The sequence below is a fragment of the Diceros bicornis genome, chromosome 5 (genome assembly GCF_020826845.1).
Source record: "Diceros bicornis minor isolate mBicDic1 chromosome 5, mDicBic1.mat.cur, whole genome shotgun sequence".
Classification (NCBI taxonomy): Eukaryota; Metazoa; Chordata; class Mammalia; order Perissodactyla; family Rhinocerotidae; genus Diceros; species Diceros bicornis.
This window is the reverse complement of record NC_080744.1, coordinates 40,301,095-40,322,755: the sequence shown is the minus strand read 5'-3', so window position 1 is coordinate 40,322,755 and position 21,661 is coordinate 40,301,095. Positions and strand designations below refer to the sequence as shown.

Below are 21,661 nucleotides of genomic sequence, written 5' to 3'. Positions count from 1 at the left end.
TGCTATTTGAAGCTCGTTTATTCTTTGCTTGGTTTTGTTGTAGCCTCGAGCTGTGGCAGGATTTCGAGGGACAGTTCGTTATGCATCAGTCAATGCTCATCGGAACAGGGTAGGTATCTGCACTAGAGTCATATCTGCATAAGCATGCTGATGGCTTAAATCAGATTGACTTCTTTACGTTAGAGGACATAGGTGTGGAAAGTGCTTGGGAGCAGAGGGAAAGTTGTTAGTAATACTAATGCATGGTAAAGTGTATAGTGGATAACAGATGTGTGCAGTTGCATAGAAAATAAAATTGGATTTGCCAGAAAAGGTAATAGCTAAATATATATATGTCTATGGGGAATCTTGTGTCCTTAATTAGGTATAAGTATTAATTTGATATAGAATTTTGAAGAAATAAAACATCTGTATTCTATCTCAAGAAGTTATTTGGGAATATAATACTATCAATATCTAATGAAGTGTAAGAGTCATCATTTTATCTGTAATATACATCTAGTCTGTGATACCCCTCTCCATCAAATCTTTTGTTTGCATGAGGATCTGAAGTTCAGACAACTTGTAAATTTTCATCCTAGTAAATTATACCTTTCCTGTTGGGTTAAATTTTTTAAATTTCTCTCTCTCTCTTTTTTCACTTTGGTCCTTTTGTTCTGCTCTGATTTTTTTTTATCATCTTCAACCTTAATTATGAGTGAGAAAGGTGGTTATTTTATGGATTTTCAATTCTTGAACTTGTTTGGATGGAGTTGAGAAATTTAACAAGTGATTCCTTGATAAAATAAAGATAAATCTTTTCTTGATCTTTTATTACCTTATTATTCTGTGAAGCCAAAATTCCTTTAATGAAAATTTGACCAGTGCTAAATATAATAGGAAGAGTATGCTGTAGTCTTATATGCTGTGCTATAGTTAATTTGATTTCTTATGGTAAGATTATAAATTGAAAATAGGAAAAATGTTTCTATCATTGTTAGCACTCTGCCAAGCATTTTAACTCATTTGGTTTGATTCAGTATTGCTTTATTTTATGGAAGTACTAGGCTTTCTAATTAATTCTATTAAAGAATTATGTCAACATTGGAATCTTTGAAATAGGACATTCTTTTTGAGGTAAGCATAAACATTTTCAGAGATCATAATATCTACATAAGCATTTCCAAAATAGCTACTAGAAAGAGATTATATATTTTTATTTTTTTTAATTTCAAGAGTAGAGATTTCTTCTAAAAGCCTCTTCAGCATAGAGTGCTCTAACCATTACTCTGTTAACCTGCTTATTATTTGTTATTCATCTAACCTTGGTAGAGGAATTTGATAGTGTATAGCAGTGGTTCTTACCCTTGTTTTCTGCTCCCAGCACACCTGAGGAGTAGAATGTTTTACACTGTAAGACAGCTTCACAACAACTATTGTCAGTTTATGTGGTGACGCAGGAGGGCAACTAGTGGAACCTTCAGAGAAACTTGTCTAATTTAAAAAGATTTCCCAGATAATTCTAATGTACGTCTTTCTTCCATGCTTTGTGACCCTGATTTGATAATTTTTAAACATAATACACTCCATTTCTATGTTTTGGTGCTTTAATCTTAAACTTTTAACGTTCCCAAACCATACAAGGACTTCAAAACACTTGAATTCTGTTCACTTTGTTTGTTGTGTTACAATTTAATCTTTTGTTAATATTTGTTTTATCTCAATACTTGGAAGAAATTATTTTACTTTCTTTTGGTTCTGTGGTTGCTATTGAGAAGATCTTTGTCCATTTAATTGTGGTTACTTTGTGTTACTGTGTATTTAATTTGTCCTTTTTCTTTGACTACTTTTGATACCTTCTCTTTGTCTTTAGTGTCCTGCAGATACGTTCAAATATGCCTAGGTGGATTTCTTTATATTTATTATGTTTGGGATTTGTTGTGCTTCCAAAATCTGAACATTCGTGTGTTTCATCAGTTCTGGAAGATTCTCAGATATTACTTCTTTAAACATTGCCTCTTTCCCTTTCTCTGTATACCTTTTTTTTTCATATCTCCAAGTTGATGTGTGTTAGACCTTATTGTACTAAAGATAGCCCTTTGAGGGTCCTAGCTATATGGTGCGAGGGTTGGAGGGAGGTGTCTTAGTTACAATTCCTATCTTGTGTAGGCTCAGTGCTTTTATACCTATCCCCTTCCTGATTGATAAAACCGTGGTTGATAAAACGTATGACAGATGCCCTTTAAACAGCCAAAGCCAAAGCTTCAGCATCAGCTTGCTTCTCTTATTTCCAGCTTTATTTTAATTTTGGTTCTTAGGATTTCTTTACTTTTTTTTTTTTTTATTGTGGTAAAAACCACATAACATTAAATTTACCATCTTAACCCTTTTTTTTTTTTTTTTTGTGAGGAAGATCAGCCCTGAGCTAACATCCGTGCTAATCCTCCTCTTTTTTGCTGAGGAAGACCGGCTCTGAGCTAACATCTATTGCCAATCCTCCTCCTTTTTTTTTCCCCAAAGCCCCAGTAGATAGTTGTACGTCACAGTTGCACATCCTTCTAGTTGCTGTATGTGGGACGCGGCCTCAGCATGGCCGGACAAGCGGTGCGTTGGTGCGCGCCCGGGATCCGAACCCGGGCCGCCAGTATCGGAGCGCGCGCACTTAACCACTAAGCCACGGGGCCGGCCCTTAACCATTTTTAAGTGTAGAATTCAATAGTGCTAAGTATATTCACATTATTGTGCAACAGATTTCTAGAACTTTTTCATTTTGCAACTCTGAAATTCTGTGTCCACTAAACACTAATTCTCCCTCCCTCTTTCCCCTAGCCCTTGGCAACCATTTTCTCTTAATAAACTCATTTATTAATTAATGGGCTGTTAATTATGTTATTTCCAGAATTTCTGGGTTTTGGGGTGTTCTTTGTATCAAAAAACTTTCCAGTTGTATCTCTTCTGCCATGTGGATTGCTATATAGCTATATGTAGATGTATAGATATATTTACCAGACAATTTTATGGAACTACATTAAAATTTTTAGGCCTAATAAGATGAAACACAGTGGTTAGGCCTTAGAGAATGTAGTATACTCACAAGAAGTGGTAATCTAATGTGACTGAATTCTGTTTTGCTTATGAAGGAAATGGGAAGACATGATGACCTTTGGTCCTTATTCTACATGTTGGTGGAATTTGTGGTTGGTCAGCTGCCTTGGAGAAAAATAAAAGACAAGGTATTTTGGAAATGGAAATCTCAGTTGTGGTAGGGGAAGGAATAAAAATTTCTCCTAGGTAGGCATTTTTGTTGAGAATATGCTTATATATAAGAATTAAAATTTACAAGCACTTTCACTGTATCCCAATATGTATATTTTTCTATGAGCTGATATTAGAGATCTAATTTATGGTATCACTTTTTCTATGTACACAGAGAAGAGACACTAATTTAGGTACAATCATCACTTTTTTTTTTTTTTTTGGTTGTAGGCAGTTTATTGAGCAGCAAAGGGAAACAGGACTGGGCAAAGGGAGGAATCAAACTGTGATGGAGGTGCAACAGTAGCTTCAGCCAACTTGCAGGGAGCTCTGAAGCTGGGCTATCCTTTTAGAGATGTCCCTAATGGAGGCAAGGGGATTGAACCTTTGTACCCCTGCAATGATCAGTCCATTGGATGTGTTCTCTCCCCGGGGAAGGGACATAAACTTGGTCAAGCAGCTCCCTTTGGCCAAGAGCAATTCTTGGGGGGAGGGTCATAGTTGATGAAATGAATGGCTTGGTCCTCAGGGAGGTCTGGAGTGTACACCACAGAATCCAGTACAGTCCAATCCCTGTGCCATTCAAATCTCCTTGCTTCATAATCATCACTTCTGATTTGATTTCCAGCTCTGTCTCTTAGCTTTTATTTTCACTAATTCTCTCTTTTTCTTTTTTGTAAGTCAATTGAGCTTTAACTTTTAATTGTCACATAGTATTATTTGAGTGGAAAATTGTGAACACGTGTTGATAAAAGGAGACCAGATTTAAGATCAACTCTTGTTTTGCGGGGGGCTTCACTGATGCAGAAGTCTGACTCACCCTTTTGGTTCTGCATTACGGTTTTCTCCTCCCCTTTAAAGCAATGTACATTAAGCTGTGATTAAGAGTTCAGTTCTTGCTTTATACTTAATTACCCGGTATCTCATTCCCTAGTACATGCCCTTGAGACTGTTACTGAGAGGTTTTTAATGTGTAGCTGCCAAGAGAAATTGACTGGTTCCTTTTCTCTTTACTTCCCAGGAGCAAGTGGGCTCTATTAAGGAGAGATATGACCACAGGCTTATGTTGAAACATCTCCCTCCGGAATTCAGCATCTTTCTGGACCACATCTCTTCTTTAGATTATTTTACAAAACCAGACTACCAGGTAATTGTCTTTGTGAGTTCTGTGGGTTAATTCTCTCTCGTTTAATGGGTTTTCACTCATTGTAGCTTTGAGGGTACTATAAATGAATATGGGAGGTCCCTAGAATAATACTATTTTAGTACATTCTGAGAAATATGGTGACATTAACTGATGATGACAGTGTCTCTGTGTGTGTGTGTTTGCTCCCTTCCGGATGAACGTACTTCATTAGAGTTTTAGTTTGTTCATCATGTAACAGATTTTACTGTTCCTGCTGTGATTCATCTGGTGTACAGAACTGCTGATAGTTCAAGTTATATAAATCCTATAGATAATTTGTTGACCAGAAGGAAATGTCCAACTAGGTACTGTATCCGTTGAGGGCTTAAGGGCTGCATATCATGTGTTAATGTGCTATGGGACATCAGGCAGTGAAGATTATTGGCTCCATTTTGTCTGTGGTCACTGAATTATTTCCTTAGAGCATTAGTTAATGAGGCCTTATATCGGTTGACTAGGTTTACCACAAATTGCATCCTTAACCCCAACCAGCTGTATTTCAGAAGATTCTGTTGCTCTCAGGGAGAACTTGGTTAAAGCTTATTGCAAAATAATCATTACCACTGAAAACATAAATGAAGCCACACGTAGATTAATAATAATAATATGTTAGTATATCATTTTTATCTACAAAGCAAAACACATAGACTTTATTGCCTGTTAATGGAAGTTTTACATTCTTAAGTGTTGTCATTGTTGCCCAGTCAAAAGACTTAGACTGTCTACAGCACAGCGAACTTATTTGCATATAATTACTATTTCTGTGTGAAGTTGCAACTTTTATATAAGATATAAACAGGATATAAAGCAGAGAGGCAACGTAAAACTTTGGGTCCTTAGAGATCTTAAGTGGATGAGCTTGTCTTTTATATGGTTATTTGTGTTATGAACAATATATACAGTCTACTAAACACGTCACTTTGGAACATGTTCTTATATTTACATTTTATATATATTTTCTGAAATGCAGAGAAGTTCACATTACTTGCAATAAAATAGTGAAATTTGGGGGTGGCCCCATGGTGTAGTGGTTAAGTTCGGCATGCTCCACTTCAGCAGGCTTGGTTCGTGGGTTTGGATCCCAGGCACAGACCTACACCACTCATCAAGGCATGCTGTGGGGACATCCCACATACAAAATAGAGGAAGACTGGCACAGATGTTAGCTCAGGGCTAATCTTCCTCAAGCAAAGAAAAAAAAAAAGAGAAAGATTGGCAACAGGTGTTAGCTCAGGGCAAATCTTCCTCAGGAAAAAATAAATAAAATAAAATAATGAAATTATACCTGTATGACTAGATTCAGGAGGAGCTAGAAAATGTCACAAAAATTCTCTGCTTAGTTATGTCTACAATCTAAAGAAGACTATCATATTCACTGACTAAAGTTTGAAACTTAGACCTATAATTAATTTAAATTAACAAATTACTATTCTCAGGTTTTTCATTTGGACATTCTCTTAGGGGCTTCTCTGTGTTTCTGTCACCTAATAACAAAACAAAGTGTAATAATTTTCCTATTTCTGGAAGACAGAGAGCAGACATAACATTTTCTTTGTTTCCCAGAATCTCTAAATAATCTGGTTCTTTCTTGCTCTCTGATCTTTCATAAGCAGTGAGCAGGAGCAGAGGGCAGGTGGACGGGAGAAGGATAATTGGGAAAAAGATATTAGTGTAAGTGAGTGGTGTGTTCTGATGACTAATATCAGTGTGACATCAGGTTCCAAAAAGGTCTGATCTTTGCGGTTTCTGTCCCTTGCTTCCCTCACAGAGCCCTGCTGAGGTCTTCATTTTGATAAAAATTATACTACTTTGAATCTAAATGCTCTTCTGAACCAATGCTGTCCATATGGTTAATTTTACTGTTTGGAATTTGTTCCTGAATTTGAGTTTAATTACTGTTCTTCCAAAATTTTAAATTCCTCATTGGACAACCAGTGTAGTTAAAAACAACAGATCGCCTCCAGCAACAAGCAAAAAGTATATCAGTATTTAGCATAACTGCTTCCCTAGCTACATCTAAAGGTCAAATAACAATATATCTCCAACTTTGTATATTCTGAGTCAAGACCAAAGTGAATATATTTTGTAATCAAAGTGTTAAATGAGGCTGTTTTAACAAAGCCACTTTCACTTCAAATGTCTATGTTGTGTGAGTCTTTAAAAATCAGAGTTTCTTGCCAAAGAACATTATTATCTTAACAAATTTGCGTGTGGCCAACACCTCATCCAGTAGCCTGCTTGTGCTCTCTCTGACAGCAGGTGTAGACCTAGAGAGAAGAGCTGTTTTGCTCTTTACTAGGCATCTTTTATGCATGTCTCAATTGGAATAAAGGCTGACACTTGCTTTTGGAAAATGTTATGATGCTTTGGGAAACTGCTTTCAAGTTTATCAGTACGTCGTATTTATGTATGAGTCTGTCTTCTCAGCTGGCTTTTAAATCCTGGAGGTACAACCATGTCTTAGTTTTTTATCCACTAAATTGTGGATACTGTGCCTGGCACCTAAATTTTTAACAAATGTTAGGAAAATTGGATTGAATTGTCTAATAGTCTGCTACTCAGAAAATGTAAGAAAAATCAGCTCATAAGTGTATAAATACTATTTTCTGTCTGTTAAACTAAAAGTGAAGATGTCAGGATTATAGCCAAGATTAAAGCAAATATCTTATTATGAATATTGTTTTCGTTATTAGATTCTGAAAGAGTATAGCAACTCTAAGAGACAAAAATGTGCTGGACTGTGAATCTCCTCAGGTGATAAAATTGCATAGATCTACACACACACACACAGACATACAGAGCTTATCTCAATACCTTCATAAGTAGTCTCTAATTTTCCTCTGTCCAATTTGCATGCACACAACTGCAAAAGTAATCCTCTTAAAACACAAACTGGATCACCATGCTCCTACTTATTAGACTTCCAAGGCTTTCCTGTTGTACTTAGAATACAATCCAAACTCCTTTAGCAAGGCATACAGGGCCCTGTGTCATCTGGTCTCTGCCTTTCTTTCCAGTCTCATCTCAGACCCCTCTCTTCTCTCGTTTACTATGTCCTGGCCACTTGTCTTCTTTCTGTTTCTTTCTTGCGTCAGAGCCTGTGCACAAGTTCTTCCTTTTGCTTATAACATTTTTCCTCTTATTTTTCTCTTCACATGGCCAATACAGTCCCATTTTTAGGGCTTGGCTTAAATGGCAGCTTTGGACAGAGACCTTCCCTGACCCCCTATTTTATGGGAGGTTTCCCCTTTTTATTTTCTACCTCAACCTCTTACTTGTTTGCTTCACAAGCAGCTCATCCATGCCCTCTGAAAAATTGAACCCAGATGTTATTAGAATCAGGGAATCCTAAAATGGCTCTAAGTAGTAGTTAAGTTGGGCAGCTCTGCTAGGCAAGTCTCAAGTGGTAACTTGAACATCCAGGCTCCACCCATATTTGACATTGCTGTCATTAATACCTGGCCTTTGCAGTCATCGGGAAGGGGAAGAGCAAGTATGGATGATGGCTTAGGGATTTTATGACCAGACCTAGAAATGACCTAAACACTTTGGCATATACCCCTGTGGCCAGAACTCATTCACAGCGGCCCAATTCTAACTGCAAGGGAGGCTGAAAGAGTCTTCCCTTGGTGGCAGAAGACAAGGAATAAAGATGGGCTTGACTTGGATATAACCAGTGGAGATGGAGAGAAGTGGATGAAATCTTGCTCTACCCTCTTTTAATTATCTCCTTTCATTCCCCATCATACTTATGTGATTCAGCTATATTGGACCCCTCAAAGCAGTTAAGTGGGACCACCAGCCCTTCTCCCAGCATGCTCTGCCTGGAATGCCTGTGTTTCATAGCACTGCTTGTCTTGTGAAATTGAAGCCCACCTCACGTGCCAGCTTCTCCACAATCTCCTCTGATTCCTTCCAGACAGGAGTGATTTCTTCTGCTAAGCTCTTGTAGCAGTACTTTGTTTTTGTGTCTTTACTAGATAAATTCCTTTAGAGCCAGGCCCTTGTACATTTATTTCAGTTTCCTCAAGTAATTAGCACAATGATAGGCATTTAAGAAAAATTTGCCAAATTGAATTAAATCTGCTTAATCTAATTATTGCTTCAGTTGATTGTAAACTCTGAAGACAAGAATGTGTTTTGTTCACCTTTGCATTCCTAGCCCCCAGGACGGTAGACGTTCACTGTATGTGTGAATCAACGAATGGGTATTCAATGTAGCTATAGAATACAGTAGAGTTATAGAACATCTGTGTTTACTTGACTCACTTAAATTCAGCTGTATATGTAGGAGATAGAAAATTTTTAACTATGATTCTGCCTGCCCTTTGGCTCAGTTAGTCATGCACTATGGTGAGGGTGATAGCCCAGTGCCCTTGTGAATCTGCTGTTCCCTCAGTCTTTCTCTCACTAACAGCAGTCCAGTCATCCAGAATCAGGCTGCACTGAGTGTGCTTCTTACATCTAAAAGAACAGTCATTTTTTTGATACAATATAACCCCTACATTCAGCCAGCTTACTTCATTCACATTCATCTGAAGAAATAGAAGTCTCTCCCAATGCTGGAGGAAAAACTAGCTATGTTGTACCTCGTGCAACTACTGTTCTATACTTTAGGGACATTTTAAGGGACTTTCAAGGATAATTTCAACTATACGCTGTTTTTGCCTTGCCTGCTGACTGGCCACACCTCTTCTGTATTGGAAGTAGCTCTGCTGCACTTAAAAGACCTGTGTCAGTCGATGCTTTTCTACGCACCATTTGTATGACCTTTCAGAACCTGCTTTCTTGTCTGTGAAATGTTGCAAGTATCTACCCCCCCAGTGTTGTTGTTAAGATTTTAATGAGAATTGTGAGACTGTTTTGTAAATTGTAAAGCATCATGTACCTCGGTGACAGTGCATTTGCTTGTAATTATCTCACTTCTCTTTCTTCATTCTTATGTTCTGTTACTTCTGTGTTACTAGAACTTCTTTCTGTTTCCTTTACGCTGCTTTGTCCTGTTAAGGCAAAAAAGAAATGCTGCTTACCTTTTTCACTGACCTTGTTAGGAGGCATCAAGAAGCTTACTACATTGCTGGTTTACGTTGTAGGCTGACTGAGCACTGTTGGCTGAACAACCATGCTGCCTCTCACTGCCTCAGGTCCCCTGGGGCAGCTGACCAGGGGGCACTCCTGAGTTGCCCTAGTATCTTGATATCGATGGTGAAAACAGTGAAAACCCTGCAGCTTCTTCAACTAATTCTCTTTATTTCATCTCTTTTTCTGGTTCTGTTCTCCAAAGGTTGTTGTTTCCCTCTACCAGTGCTGCTAAAAATCCCCTGGAAAAGGAGAGAAATCTAGAACATGGGCATTTCTTTCCCTCTATTGCATCTACTTATCACTGAAGTGAGGCAATTTCTTTTGCAGTAAATAATCTATCTTTGAATCAGTCAAGCCACCATTGTCATTGTGCTCTGCTGGTTAAGGGCTTTATTGATCCATTAACTTACTATTTATTAACTGAGAATTCAGGAATCAGGATTCTCAGTGAGTCCTCAATATCACATTACAAATAATATTTGTTTTTGCAAAGACTGGACTTTGTCTACGTTCTCTTTGGAAGGGCAAACTGGGATTTCATATGGAGATAAATATGATAAGCTATTGATTGCATTTGTGCTAAGGATAAGAGAAGGGGTGCTTCCCTAAGGCCTTATGTCTATGTAAGATGACTGATTGCTATAAAGAATAAGGGTATTCCAGGTGGTGGGAGCTAGCAGCAGGCATTTTTGTGGACTATACATGTTTAGATATACAATCAATTTATTTTAGATAATACATTTTTGTCGGTTAAATTTTTTCTCATTATTAAAAGAAATACATAGTCATTATAAAAGTTTAGAAATTACAGAAAAGTAGAAAATCCAAATTGTTCAGAATCTCATTACCTAGATGTAATACCTGATTACTTTTTTGTGTTTTGAATAGTTTGCTTTAGAAAAATCATTTTATTGTATATCCTCTTAGAATTTGGCTTAAAAAAATCAAACTGTCTCTTATTCGTAAGTGCAAGTCGAAGGGAAATTGACATAAATAATCCACAATAGTAGTCAAATAAAAAGTTATATTGCATTGTTGTCTGTCCAGACCTTTCTCGGTTCCTCCCTCCTCTTTTCTTTCTCCTTTCCCCAAAGTCCCCTTCCCCCAACCTCCTCCACTGCCCTACTTCCATCCAAGGAAGATTCACCTTCCTGATATTATGCTTCTAGTGTTTCTCACACTGTTTCACCAAGTTCTCCTGTTGCAGCAAAGTATGAGCATGTTTCTCAAGAGGTCTGGGAACAGTCTTAAAGTGTTAGCCATAAGTCCAAAATTTCTTGGCATTCTCTTGATTTCTCTTAAAGGTTCATGTGAATTTTGCTTTCTAACTTTTTTGTGTTCCTTGTGTTATAAAGTATCATATTAAATGTCTTACCTCTGAGTAAAAATTTTCAGGAAGCTGTGCCTCAGTTATCAGGTGACTTTAAACTCTCTCTGGCATGTGACTGCGTCTCTGGGGGGATGTTACCCTAATTTGAGAAACCTGGACTCTTTAGATAAGTTTATATTTTCTAAGAATACATTATTAAGTAAAAGAAGTAAGGGAGTCAGATATGTACTAGATTTCCAGTGATTCTCGATAGAGAGACACGAGACATGCCTTCTTAGAGGGAAGTATCACAATCTCTGGAAGGTTTTTTCAGATTTTGTTCTGCTTCCTTTTCAGTTTGAGAATTACTGCCACAGTTTCTAATCCTGTTCTGATTAGAAAGTGTTTTATTCTTCAGTGGTATTGGGGGATGATACCCCATAAAAAAGGATGAGGACCATAAGTTTTATGTATATATGATTTATATATATCATTTATAAGGTGACTAATTTGTATTGTTCTCGAATCTATTTGAATGAGTAACTGAAGTGGAGTTTTCTGATTTTATTATTTATTTTAGCCAAAAGTGATATAATGAATTCAGTTACAAAAAAAAAAAAATGAGTACTTGACTTGTCCTGTTTCTACTATCCCAATCTGTTGAAGTTTAGGATTTAGAGCCACCCTGGTCCTGAATTAGAAAATTATTTTGCTACATTCGAAATGTTTTGCTCTTTGAAGTATCTGCAGAGCTCTACCTAGTCTGATCATTTGTTCCCACTAGGGTGCCTTTAGTGCCTCCATGCTTTCAGCTTTCCTTCTTTTTCTTTGTTTTGTGCCCCTGTCCTTCTGCCTCCGCTACTGGTCTCTAGTGTCACCATCATAGTAATAAACTGTTTCCTATTTGAGACCCAGTGGCATATGCTACATTTTCTAAGACATACAATACTGTGATAAATGTAAGAAAATAATTCCATGGTAAAAGGACATCTGGCATAAAAGCAGTTTAGGATCATCCATATCACAGCCCACTACAGTCAGAGGATTTAGCAGTAGCGATCTAAGGGCTCACACAGCAAGGACAGAGACTCCACCTTTCAGGAAGCATGCATCTCGCTCTGTGAGAACCTATGAGAAGCTCAATTTCCAGAGTTAGGAGAGAGATCTAAGGTCTGCCGCTTCAGTTCCCATATGCTGGGTCTCAATCCATCTTCCTTTCCTCCTTTTTGTTTTCTACCTCTGACAATTTGGAGGAGTCTAAGCTATAACATAGGTAACTTATGTCAACAAAAGTATGACCAAAATAAAAATTGCAAGGTTTTATAACTATGACTTTTCCAATTCCTTTTATCTTTTTAGTTTTCTTTTGTACATTTGTTATTTTTTCTTTGGGACTTAAATGAAAGGTAAGGTCGTGTGAATCTTTCAGTTAAATATTATTACAAATAAACATTTATTCTTGAACTGTTTTTAGAGTAACTGTTTAAGGGTTCTGTACCCCCAATTCCAACATGGGTTTTTTTCCCCCTACACTGCCAAGCAATTCTCTCACACTAGTTGGGTGTCCTAAACAATTCAACTCAATTCTGACACTATCTACCCAGAGATAGATAGCATCAGATTCCACAGGTTAAGGACTCAGTCCCACAAGACTGCTCTCTACTTCAGATACCAGATTCCTGGTTGTCACCTGTACTTCTGACCAACTGGCTATAAATCAGAAGTTCCCAGGACCACCTCTTTGGGTTTGCTTAATTTGCTAGAGCGGTTCACAAGACTTGAGAAGCCAGTTTTCCACGAGATTACCAGTTTATTACAAAGGATATAGCTCAGAAACAGCCAGATGGAAGAAATGTGTAGGGCAGAGTATGGGGAAAGGGTGCAGAGCTTCCATGCCTCTCTGAGGGCGCCACTTGCTCAGCACCTCCACGTGTTCGCCAATCCAGAAGCTCTCCTAACCCATCATTTTGGGTTTTTATGGAGGCTTCACTACATAGGTGTGATTAATTAAATCATTGACTGTGGTGATTGAGTCAACCTTAGCCCCTCTCCCCTCTCCTGGACACCAGGGAGATAGGAGAAAGTTCCAACCCTCTGATCACATGGTTGGTTCCTCTGGTGACCAGCCTCTATCTTTAGATGCTTTCCAAAAGTCACCTCATTAACATAAACTCACTTGTGGTAGAAAGGGGCTTGTTGTGAATAACAAGACACCCATTTCAACTTGATGGTTCTGAAGTGATTTCAGGAAGTGAGGACTAGAGACAAATACTATAACAAAAGATGCTCCCATTGCTCTTATTTCTCAGGAAATTCCAAGGGTTTTGGGTGCTGTGAGCCAGGAACCAAAGATCAAATATGTGTGAGAAATATATTTGGGTCATCTGAATGATGTTATATTTATAATAAATATGTGTTTGTTATAAATCACAATATCACACTATTATATAGAAGGCACTGTGTTAGGTACGGTGATAAGCAAGATTACATGTATACCGACCTCTTGGAGCTTACAGTCGGGGTGAAAGAGAGAGAGAAATCAATTAAATAATCAGAAATAACTATGAATTTACAATTGATGGCATTTGACCATCTCCTTGTTGAGATGATTTTTTCACTTGGTGTCTAGAACACCACACACTTGGTTTTCCGACCTCTTTGGCCACTCCTTGGTTTCATTTGCTGATTCCTTCTCTTCTTTCCATCCAAATGTTGGAGTGCCCTAGGCCTTAACCCCTTGGACCTCTTTGCTACCTGCTCTCCTTAGATGATATCATCCAGTCCTATGGCTTTAAATAATCCCTATTAATATCTATGCTGATAACTCTCAAATTTGTATCTGTATTCCCTCTTCCTTCCTAAACTCCGTAAAACTTTCAATATCCCAATCCTCAAACTCACTGCTTTCCATCTCAGTAAGTGGCACTACCATTTACCCAGTGGCTCAGGACAGAAATCTAAATTATTCTTTATTTTTTCTTTACTCTCACAGCTTTCATCTAATCCATCAGCAAGTTCTGTTGGCTCTACAAATTATGTCCAAATCCTAACACTTCTTATCATGTCCACTGTCCAAATCCTAACACTTCTTATCGTGTCCACTGTTACCACGCTGGTTCAACTGACAGTAGCCTCCTAACTGGTCATCTGTTCCTAGCACCTTCTTCCCCATCCCTGATTATGGCATCTATTCTCCACTTCATAGCCAGAGTAATCTTATTAAAGCCTAAAACAGACCTTCGCAGAATCCTCCAATGAAGAACTGCTGATTTCAGGTCTGGAGTGGGAAATGTACAAGACAAATCTCTGAGGATAGGATACTAACAAAGTAAGAGAAATGATGAGGAGAGAATGAAGCTATAATCGTAAAATTGAAAGTAGTGCATTCTCAGAAATAGTAAAGAAGGTCTTTGTGAGATCTTTCTGAAGATCACATCAGACTTTTGGAATTTAAAGACAAAAAATGAAATTATATATAATGTAAATCAAATAATAGGGCAGATTTCTTTTTGACATTTGTGTGTATATACACATATATATAGTTTAAGAACTTTTCAAATCCACAAAAAAATTGGAAGAAAGCGTAGTGAACTTCTGTATACCCCTTACCTTAGATATACCAATTATTAACACTGTTCACTTATTTAAGTTGAGCTATATAAAAATGCTTTTTGACAAAAAAATGATCACATAGATGGTTGAAACTGAATACACAGATGCACATAGAACACATTTCCTTTTGCCAAACCATCTGAAAGTTAAGTTTTATTTATTTATTTATTTTTGTGAGGAAGATCAGCCCTGAGCTAATAACATCCATGCTAATCCTCCTTTTTTTGCTGAGGAAGACCAGCCCTGAGCTAACATCTATTGCCAATCCTCCTCCTTTTTTTTTTTCCCCAAAGCCCCAGTAGATAGCTGTATGTCATAGTTGCACATCCATCTAGTTGCTGTTTGTGGGCGCTGCCTCAGCATAGCCGGAGAAGCGGTGTGTCGGTGTGCGCCCAGGATCTGAACCTGGGCCACCAGCAGCGGAGCACGCGCACTTAACCACTAAGCCACGGGGTGGGCCCTGAAAATTAAGTTTTAGATCTGATGCTTCATTGTGTATATTCCAAGAACAAAGACATTCTCCTACATAAGTACAAACCAGTACCTCAACTGAAAAAAAATCAATATTAATTCAATATCATTACCCACATACAGTCCTTACTCAAATTCTGCTATTATACCATCAGGTTTTCTTAAAAAAAAATCATACTGCAAAGCTGACTTATGAGTCTGGGGTGCTTTCTCTCATAGAATAAAGTGACTGTGTTTGCAGTTGGCTCACTCTAGTTTTTTTCTTTGTGGTTTAGCTTCTTACATCCGTGTTTGACAACAGCATCAAGACCTTTGGAGTAATTGAGAGTGACCCTTTTGACTGGGAGAAGACTGGAACTGATGGCTCCCTAACAACCACCACTACTTCTACCACCCCTCAGTTGCACACCCGCTTGACCCCTGCGGCAATCGGGTATGTCCGAAGCAGATCATTTAGCAGTATCTTAGCAGAAATGTCTTTTGTTTTATCCGGATTCCCTCATATGACCAAATGCTAGGACATAAGGGAAAGGCCATGGATTTCCTTGATATAAAATTGCTCTTATATATGCGTTTGTTTGAATTTACTTTTCCTAGCAAGTACTCATAGATCATTCTGTGAAATGGGAGCTTAGAGCTTGTGTGACTTGTCGATGTCAGATTTACAGTGGGTTTTCTTCAAAATGAGAAGGGGCATTTGTTGCATTTACTTCTAAAGAATATGGGACCCTGGAAAGAATAAATCACAATTATATCTAACTCTACTGTGCTTAAGTTTAGTGGGAACAAACTTGGAACAAACTTTTTTTTTTTTGAGGAAGATCAGCCCTGACCTAACATCCATGCCAATCCTCCTGTTTATGCTGAGGAAGACTGGCCCTGGGCTAACATCTGTGCCCATCTTCCTCCACTTTATATGGGACACTGCCACAGCATGGCTTGCCAAGCGTTGCGTCGTGCGCACCCGGGATCCGAACCGGTGAACCCCGGGCCACCGCAGTGGAGCGCACGCTCTTAACTGCTTGCGCCACCGGGCTGGCCCCATAAAGTCTTTAAATGAAAAAGCAAATGCACATTTCACACTAATAAAAAAATATAACTGATTGATCTGATACCTGCTTATATCATTATAACACTTAACATTTTCCTATTTATAGTTTTTCTTATTCTCTAAGAAAAATGGGTAAAGAATATAAAATATTAAAATTGACAAAGACTTCTTGGAAAATAGACCAAATGTTTCTGACTTTTAAAGTGATTGTGGGCCGGCCCCGTGGCTTAGCGGTTAAGTGCATGCGCTCTGCTGCTGGTGGCCTGGGTTCAGATCCTGGGTGCGCACCGACACACCGCTTCTCTGGCCATGCTGAGGCCGCGTCCCACATACAGCAACTAGAAGGATGTGCAACTATGACATACAACTATCTACTGGGGCTTTGGGGGAAAAATAAATAAATAAAATTATAAAGTGATTGTTAAGGCCGGCGCCGTGGCTTAGTGGTTAAGTGCGTGCGCTCTGCTGCTGGTGGCCTGGGTTCGGATCCCGGGCGCGCACCGACGCACTGCTTCTCCAGCCATGCTGAGGCCGCGTCCCACATACAGCAACTAGAAGGATCTGCACCTATGACATACAACTATCTACTGGGGCTTTGGGGGAAAAATAAATAAAATTATAACAAAAAAAAATGATTGTTAAATCAGTGAGTTATTGTATTAGGATTTGTATTTTTAAATCAGCTTGAAAATTCTATTGATCAAAATGTAGAAGTTTTAGTTTGTAGAATGGGCATGGCCTATGTTTCTAAGGTTTTTGATTTGGTTTTGTTTTACTCTCTTAATTATGTATAGACTTCATCATTTAAATCCAGAAAAAAAATGTAGGATAGTCTCAGTAGTTTTTGATTCTGGTTTTTTTAAGTTCTACCCTTTTTTCACCCCATTTTTAGAATTGCCAATGCCACTCCCATCCCAGGAGACTTGCTTCGAGAAAATACAGATGAGGTGTTTCCAGATGAACAGCTTAGTGATGGGGAGAATGGCATCCCTGTTGGTGTGTCACCAGATAAATTGCCTGGATCTCTGGGACACCCTCGTCCCCAGGAGAAGGATGTCTGGGAAGAGATGGATGCCAACAGGAACAAGATAAAGCTTGGGATCTGTAAGGTGCGTATTTCTTTCATAGGAAATAATATCTTTCCATATGCTTATTCTTTTTCTTCTATTCCGGTAGCAAAGTATCATGATTCTCAGTTTTGAATGAGAAATAGAACATTGTATTGCTAGTTATTTATATATTTGTAATTGCAATATTTGGCAATTTTTTCCATAACACTCAGGTATGGACACCAAACATTAATCTTCATCTTGTATTTTGTGGAAAAGATGAAGATATTTTTAAAAAATAACTAGACACTGAGACTATAAAAGAAGAGACATCCGTAAGACTCTGGGCCCCTTATTTAGTGTGGACCAATGGAGCTATGAGTACCTGTTCTGAAAGCTGTCTCAAATGGAGGTGGAGATGTGAGGATTGGAAGTGGAAAGTATCAACCTGATCGTGAGCTGACAGAGTGGATGTTGAGTAATGACATGATTTTTTCTTTAGGACTGTAAACAGGTCTACTCTAAGTATGGGGAGAGATACAGATTTCTGAATTACATGGTTAATTTTTAGTAATCTGGGGGCAAATTATCCCAGAATTTCTCTTTGATCTATACTATTCCTTGTTACTCTGTTTTCATAGAAGATAAGATGAGGATAAATGGGTTGGAGGGGCAGTGAATTACAAATCGGTTAGTTTTTGGTGCTTCCCATGTTTTCATAAAGGTTTAGTTGGGAAGGAGGTTAAATTTATAGGTGTAAAATGAGACTTTGGGCTCATGCCTGTTAATATAATTGATAGACATTTGGCTAGTCATGCTTTATGAATGGGAACTGTATCTTGAAAAGAATCTTCTGTCATCACTTTTGAGGAGCTTGGCCTATCTTTGGACAATATATAATATATTGTTAAACTATATAATTTGAAAAAATAACATATACTTTCGGTCATGGGAGTCATTTGCAAAAACATTCTCTGCATGGATGTGATAGGCTGCACTGTGGTCTGGCTGTTGAATAAGCACTATCTGGACTAATAGTAATCAGGAATGAGTAGTGAAAAGGAGTCAGGAAGTCAGTGTCAGCTTTTTGTAATGTTGGCTGTGGCTGTCTTTATGCTACCAGAAGCAAACTGTTCTTATAAGTAAAAAATCTCTAGTGACATTCTCAGTTGCCAGCCCATATGGGTGTCTGTGTAGGTGAGAGGGTGAAATGGCACTTGACATAGATCTTCATTACTTTAGTTTTCCTTTTTTTGGGGGGGGTGGGGGAGGATTAGCCCTGAGCTAACATCCATGCCAATCTTCCTCTTTTTTTGCTGAGGAAGACTGGCCTTGGGCTAATATCCATGCCCATCTTCCTCTACTTTGTCTGGGACACTGCCACAGCATGGCTTGACAAGCGGTGCGTCAGTCCACGCCCAAGATCCGAACCTGCGAACCCCAGGCTGCTGAAGCTGAGCTCGCAAACTTAACCGCTACACCACCGGGGTGACCCCATTACTTTAGTTTTCTGTTTTTGACTCATTATCACTATTTAATCTCTGTTTAGTTCTCTTTTATTTTTTATAATTTTATTTATTTATTTTTTTCCCCCAGAGCCCCAGTAGATAGTTGTATGTCACAGCTGCACATCCTTCTAGTTGCTGTATGTGGGACGCAGCCTCAGCATGGCCGGAGAAGCAGTGCATCGGTGCGCGCTGGGGATCCGAACCCGGGCCGCCAGCAGTGGAGCGCACGCACTTGACCTCTAAGCCACGGGGCCGGCCCCTTCTTTTATTTTTTAATTCCTTCCCTTAAAAAAAAATTACTCAGATTATTAGCATTATTGTTCTTTTATGCAAATAATGTTTATATGGGTTTTTCAAGGAAGTTTAACATATTCTTGCATTTTTTGAAGTCCTGGACTCATCTTTCTTCCTGAAATATTTCCTTTAGAAGTTGCGTTAGTTTGAGGTCTTTCAGTAGAGGACTCTTTGAATTTTAACTTAGCTGTAAATGTATTTATTTCAGGTTCATTCTTTAAAGATAGTTTATGATGGATTCAAAGTTTTTGATTGACAGTTATTTTTCTTCTTGCTTCAATTATTGGTGTTCAGAAGTCTGTTGTTATTCTAACTGGTTTTTTGTTCTTGGTAGATGATCATTCCTCCCCACCTTCCTTCTCCCTCCTCAGCTACTTTTTAGCTTTTCTCCTTGTCTTTGGTGTTCTGCATTTCAGCTACAATGTGTCTAGGCATGTATTTGTTTTTATTTATCCTGCCTGGGATATCTTATGTTTCCAGAGTTTTTGACTCAAAGTTTTGTATCACTTCTGGGAGAGATACAGCCATTCTCTACCTAAATATTGCCACCTCTTCATTCTTTCTGTTCTGTCTTTCTGGGACTCCAATTAAACCTATATTATGCCTTTTTTTCTTCTGTCATATCTCTTAATATCTTTTTTCGTATTTTTCTTCTCTTATCTTGCTCTGCTTCATTCTAGGTAATTTCTTTTGCTATGTCTTCTAGTTCACTAATTAATAACTTTGGCCTTTTATGGCTAATTTGCTGTTTAACTTAATTGAATATTTAATATTAAATTCATCCATTAATTCCAAATAACCCTGTGTTGATATTTGTGATCATGACCTTTATTTATTTAAACATTTTATGCATAGCTGTTCTATAGTATGTATCTGAACAAGTTTGATTTTCTGAAGTCTTCGGGAGTTTTAATCTTTTTTTAAAATTATTATTATCATTTCTGCTGACTCTTAGTCATGGTGGCAAGCCTTTTCATGTGTGTGCCTCTCTTTAGTGTTTTACTCGTTAATTAATAATTGGTGGGAGTCTTCTAGACCTAAGTTGGGGATTGAGGAAATCTTCTTTCAGAGAAGATTGTCTTCTGCTTCTGCTGGTAGCCAGAGTGAACCCACAATTTGAGACAAATTGGGTATCTTCTTGAAAGTCTCTAATCAGAATAGACATCCCAGACTTCCCTCTCTCACCCCACTGCTGGTGTAAGGTTTCATTTCTCTGATAATTGTGCTGCTGTAGGCATCTGTCCTTAGGCAGCCCCAGTCCTCTGGGCTGCCTCATGCTCAGGCTCCTTCTGCTTTACCCAGCTCCTTATTGTTCTAGCTCCAGGTTCTCTTGGTTTTGTTTGTTTTTTCAGAGAGGGCACAAGACAGGGTATTCAGGCTTTGTGACCTCTCCTACCTCTTGTGAGACCACTTAAGTCTCAAAGAAAATGTCCTTTTTAGGTTTAGTTTTAGTTTAGTGGAATGGGGTCCTACAAGCATCTGGTTAGACATAATACGAAAAGCCAAGGTTGTTAAACATTTTTAGACTGTTTATCTTTGTACCAAAAATATAAAAAACAAATCATTACTGAAATTGAGAATAAATTAAGAAAACTTATTTAATAAAGGGTTAATAGACAAGTATGTGATGAAGTAAACTAGCCCAAATATCCTAATCTTCTGAAAAGACATCCCAATCATTTGCTTATGTTATTTTGAAAGACGTCAGTGATTCCTACCACATATACTAACTGGAATGCTTTTCATGGTTTTCTGTTATATTTCGTCTAGGTTGCTACTGAAGAGGAGAACAGCCATGGTCAAGCAAATGGCATTCTGAATGTTCCAAGCCTTGGTTCGCCAATTCGTGTCCGCTCAGAGATTACTCAGCCAGACAGAGATGTGCCGTTGGTGCGCAAGTTACGTTCTATCCACAGCTTTGAGCTGGAAAAACGTCTGACACTGGAGCCAAAGCCGGATACTGACAAGTTTCTTGAGACCTGGTATAAAATAGTTTTTTTTTAAAGCTACTAAGACACTATTATTATTATTATTAATATCTATTACATAAAGTCAAGTAAGAAATACTTGCATTTTTGTAGCACTGATTTGATTAAGGTTTCCTCTTCATGCATGTTTTTAATTATCATCCTGATTCTTAATGTGAATTGTCTTCCAGTACTGTTAAAAGTTCTGTAACATAGCCTTTGGCTTTGAGATCTGAGCAGTGGGATCTGGTAACTTCATAATACTAGGTACAAGTTAAATGAACATTTTGAAGTGATTTTTTCTTTTATTGGGATAGAGAAGATGCAGTGTAGAGTTGGATAGGGCATGATAAAAATGGTATTAGGCAGGAAGGAGGGGAGTACATGAAGGAGGGTAAAAAGTAATTTATACAGAAGGGACAGGCAGTTCAATTCAATTTAATGAAGCTGTCTATGAGTAAGTGCTATAGGAAAAAATAGACATGAATAAGTGTATCATTCTACCTAGAAAGAAGGAAAGATGGAACTTGAGAGAGCTCATAATCTACTTCAAGGGAAAGAAAGGTGGAACTTGAGAGAGCTATACATAGGTAATGACTATTTGTAGTTCATGGATATAAGGCCCCTTATTTCCAAATTTCGATAAGAAGACAGAAATTAAACTTTAAAAAAGAATTTAAGATACATTTATGAATTATAGAAGGCTTCAATAATATTAAGACCTGAGTGACTTTAATAATAGTCACACCCTTCAGTGTACATCCCTGGTGGCTGCCATTGGCAATGAAATACTAGGTTAGAAGGACCATGTATTTGACTAAGAAATTCGTTACTGTGTCTAAAGACAATTCAGCCACTTCTGGGCTAGTCCAATCTAGCTTCCATTTTAAACAGTCCT

General features: G+C 38.1%; 1 protein-coding gene across 6 annotated transcripts in view; it reads left to right on the top strand.

The window, feature by feature from the left end:
• Positions 1 to 21,661, top strand: part of TTBK2 (tau tubulin kinase 2) — a 127,967-nt gene that overhangs the window by 86,769 nt on the left and 19,537 nt on the right. For 4 of the 6 annotated variants that reach the window (XM_058541373.1, XM_058541376.1, XM_058541377.1 and 1 more), the window contains 6 exons: positions 44 to 109; positions 3,120 to 3,212; positions 4,256 to 4,381; positions 15,170 to 15,327; positions 16,838 to 17,054; positions 20,567 to 20,778. In XM_058541373.1, coding sequence (XP_058397356.1) covers positions 44 to 109; positions 3,120 to 3,212; positions 4,256 to 4,381; positions 15,170 to 15,327; positions 16,838 to 17,054; positions 20,567 to 20,778 — 872 coding nt within the window. The remainder of the gene's footprint in view (positions 1 to 43; positions 110 to 3,119; positions 3,213 to 4,255; positions 4,382 to 15,169; positions 15,328 to 16,837; positions 17,055 to 20,566; positions 20,779 to 21,661) is intronic. The other 2 variants (XM_058541374.1, XM_058541375.1) reach the window with 2 other exon arrangements.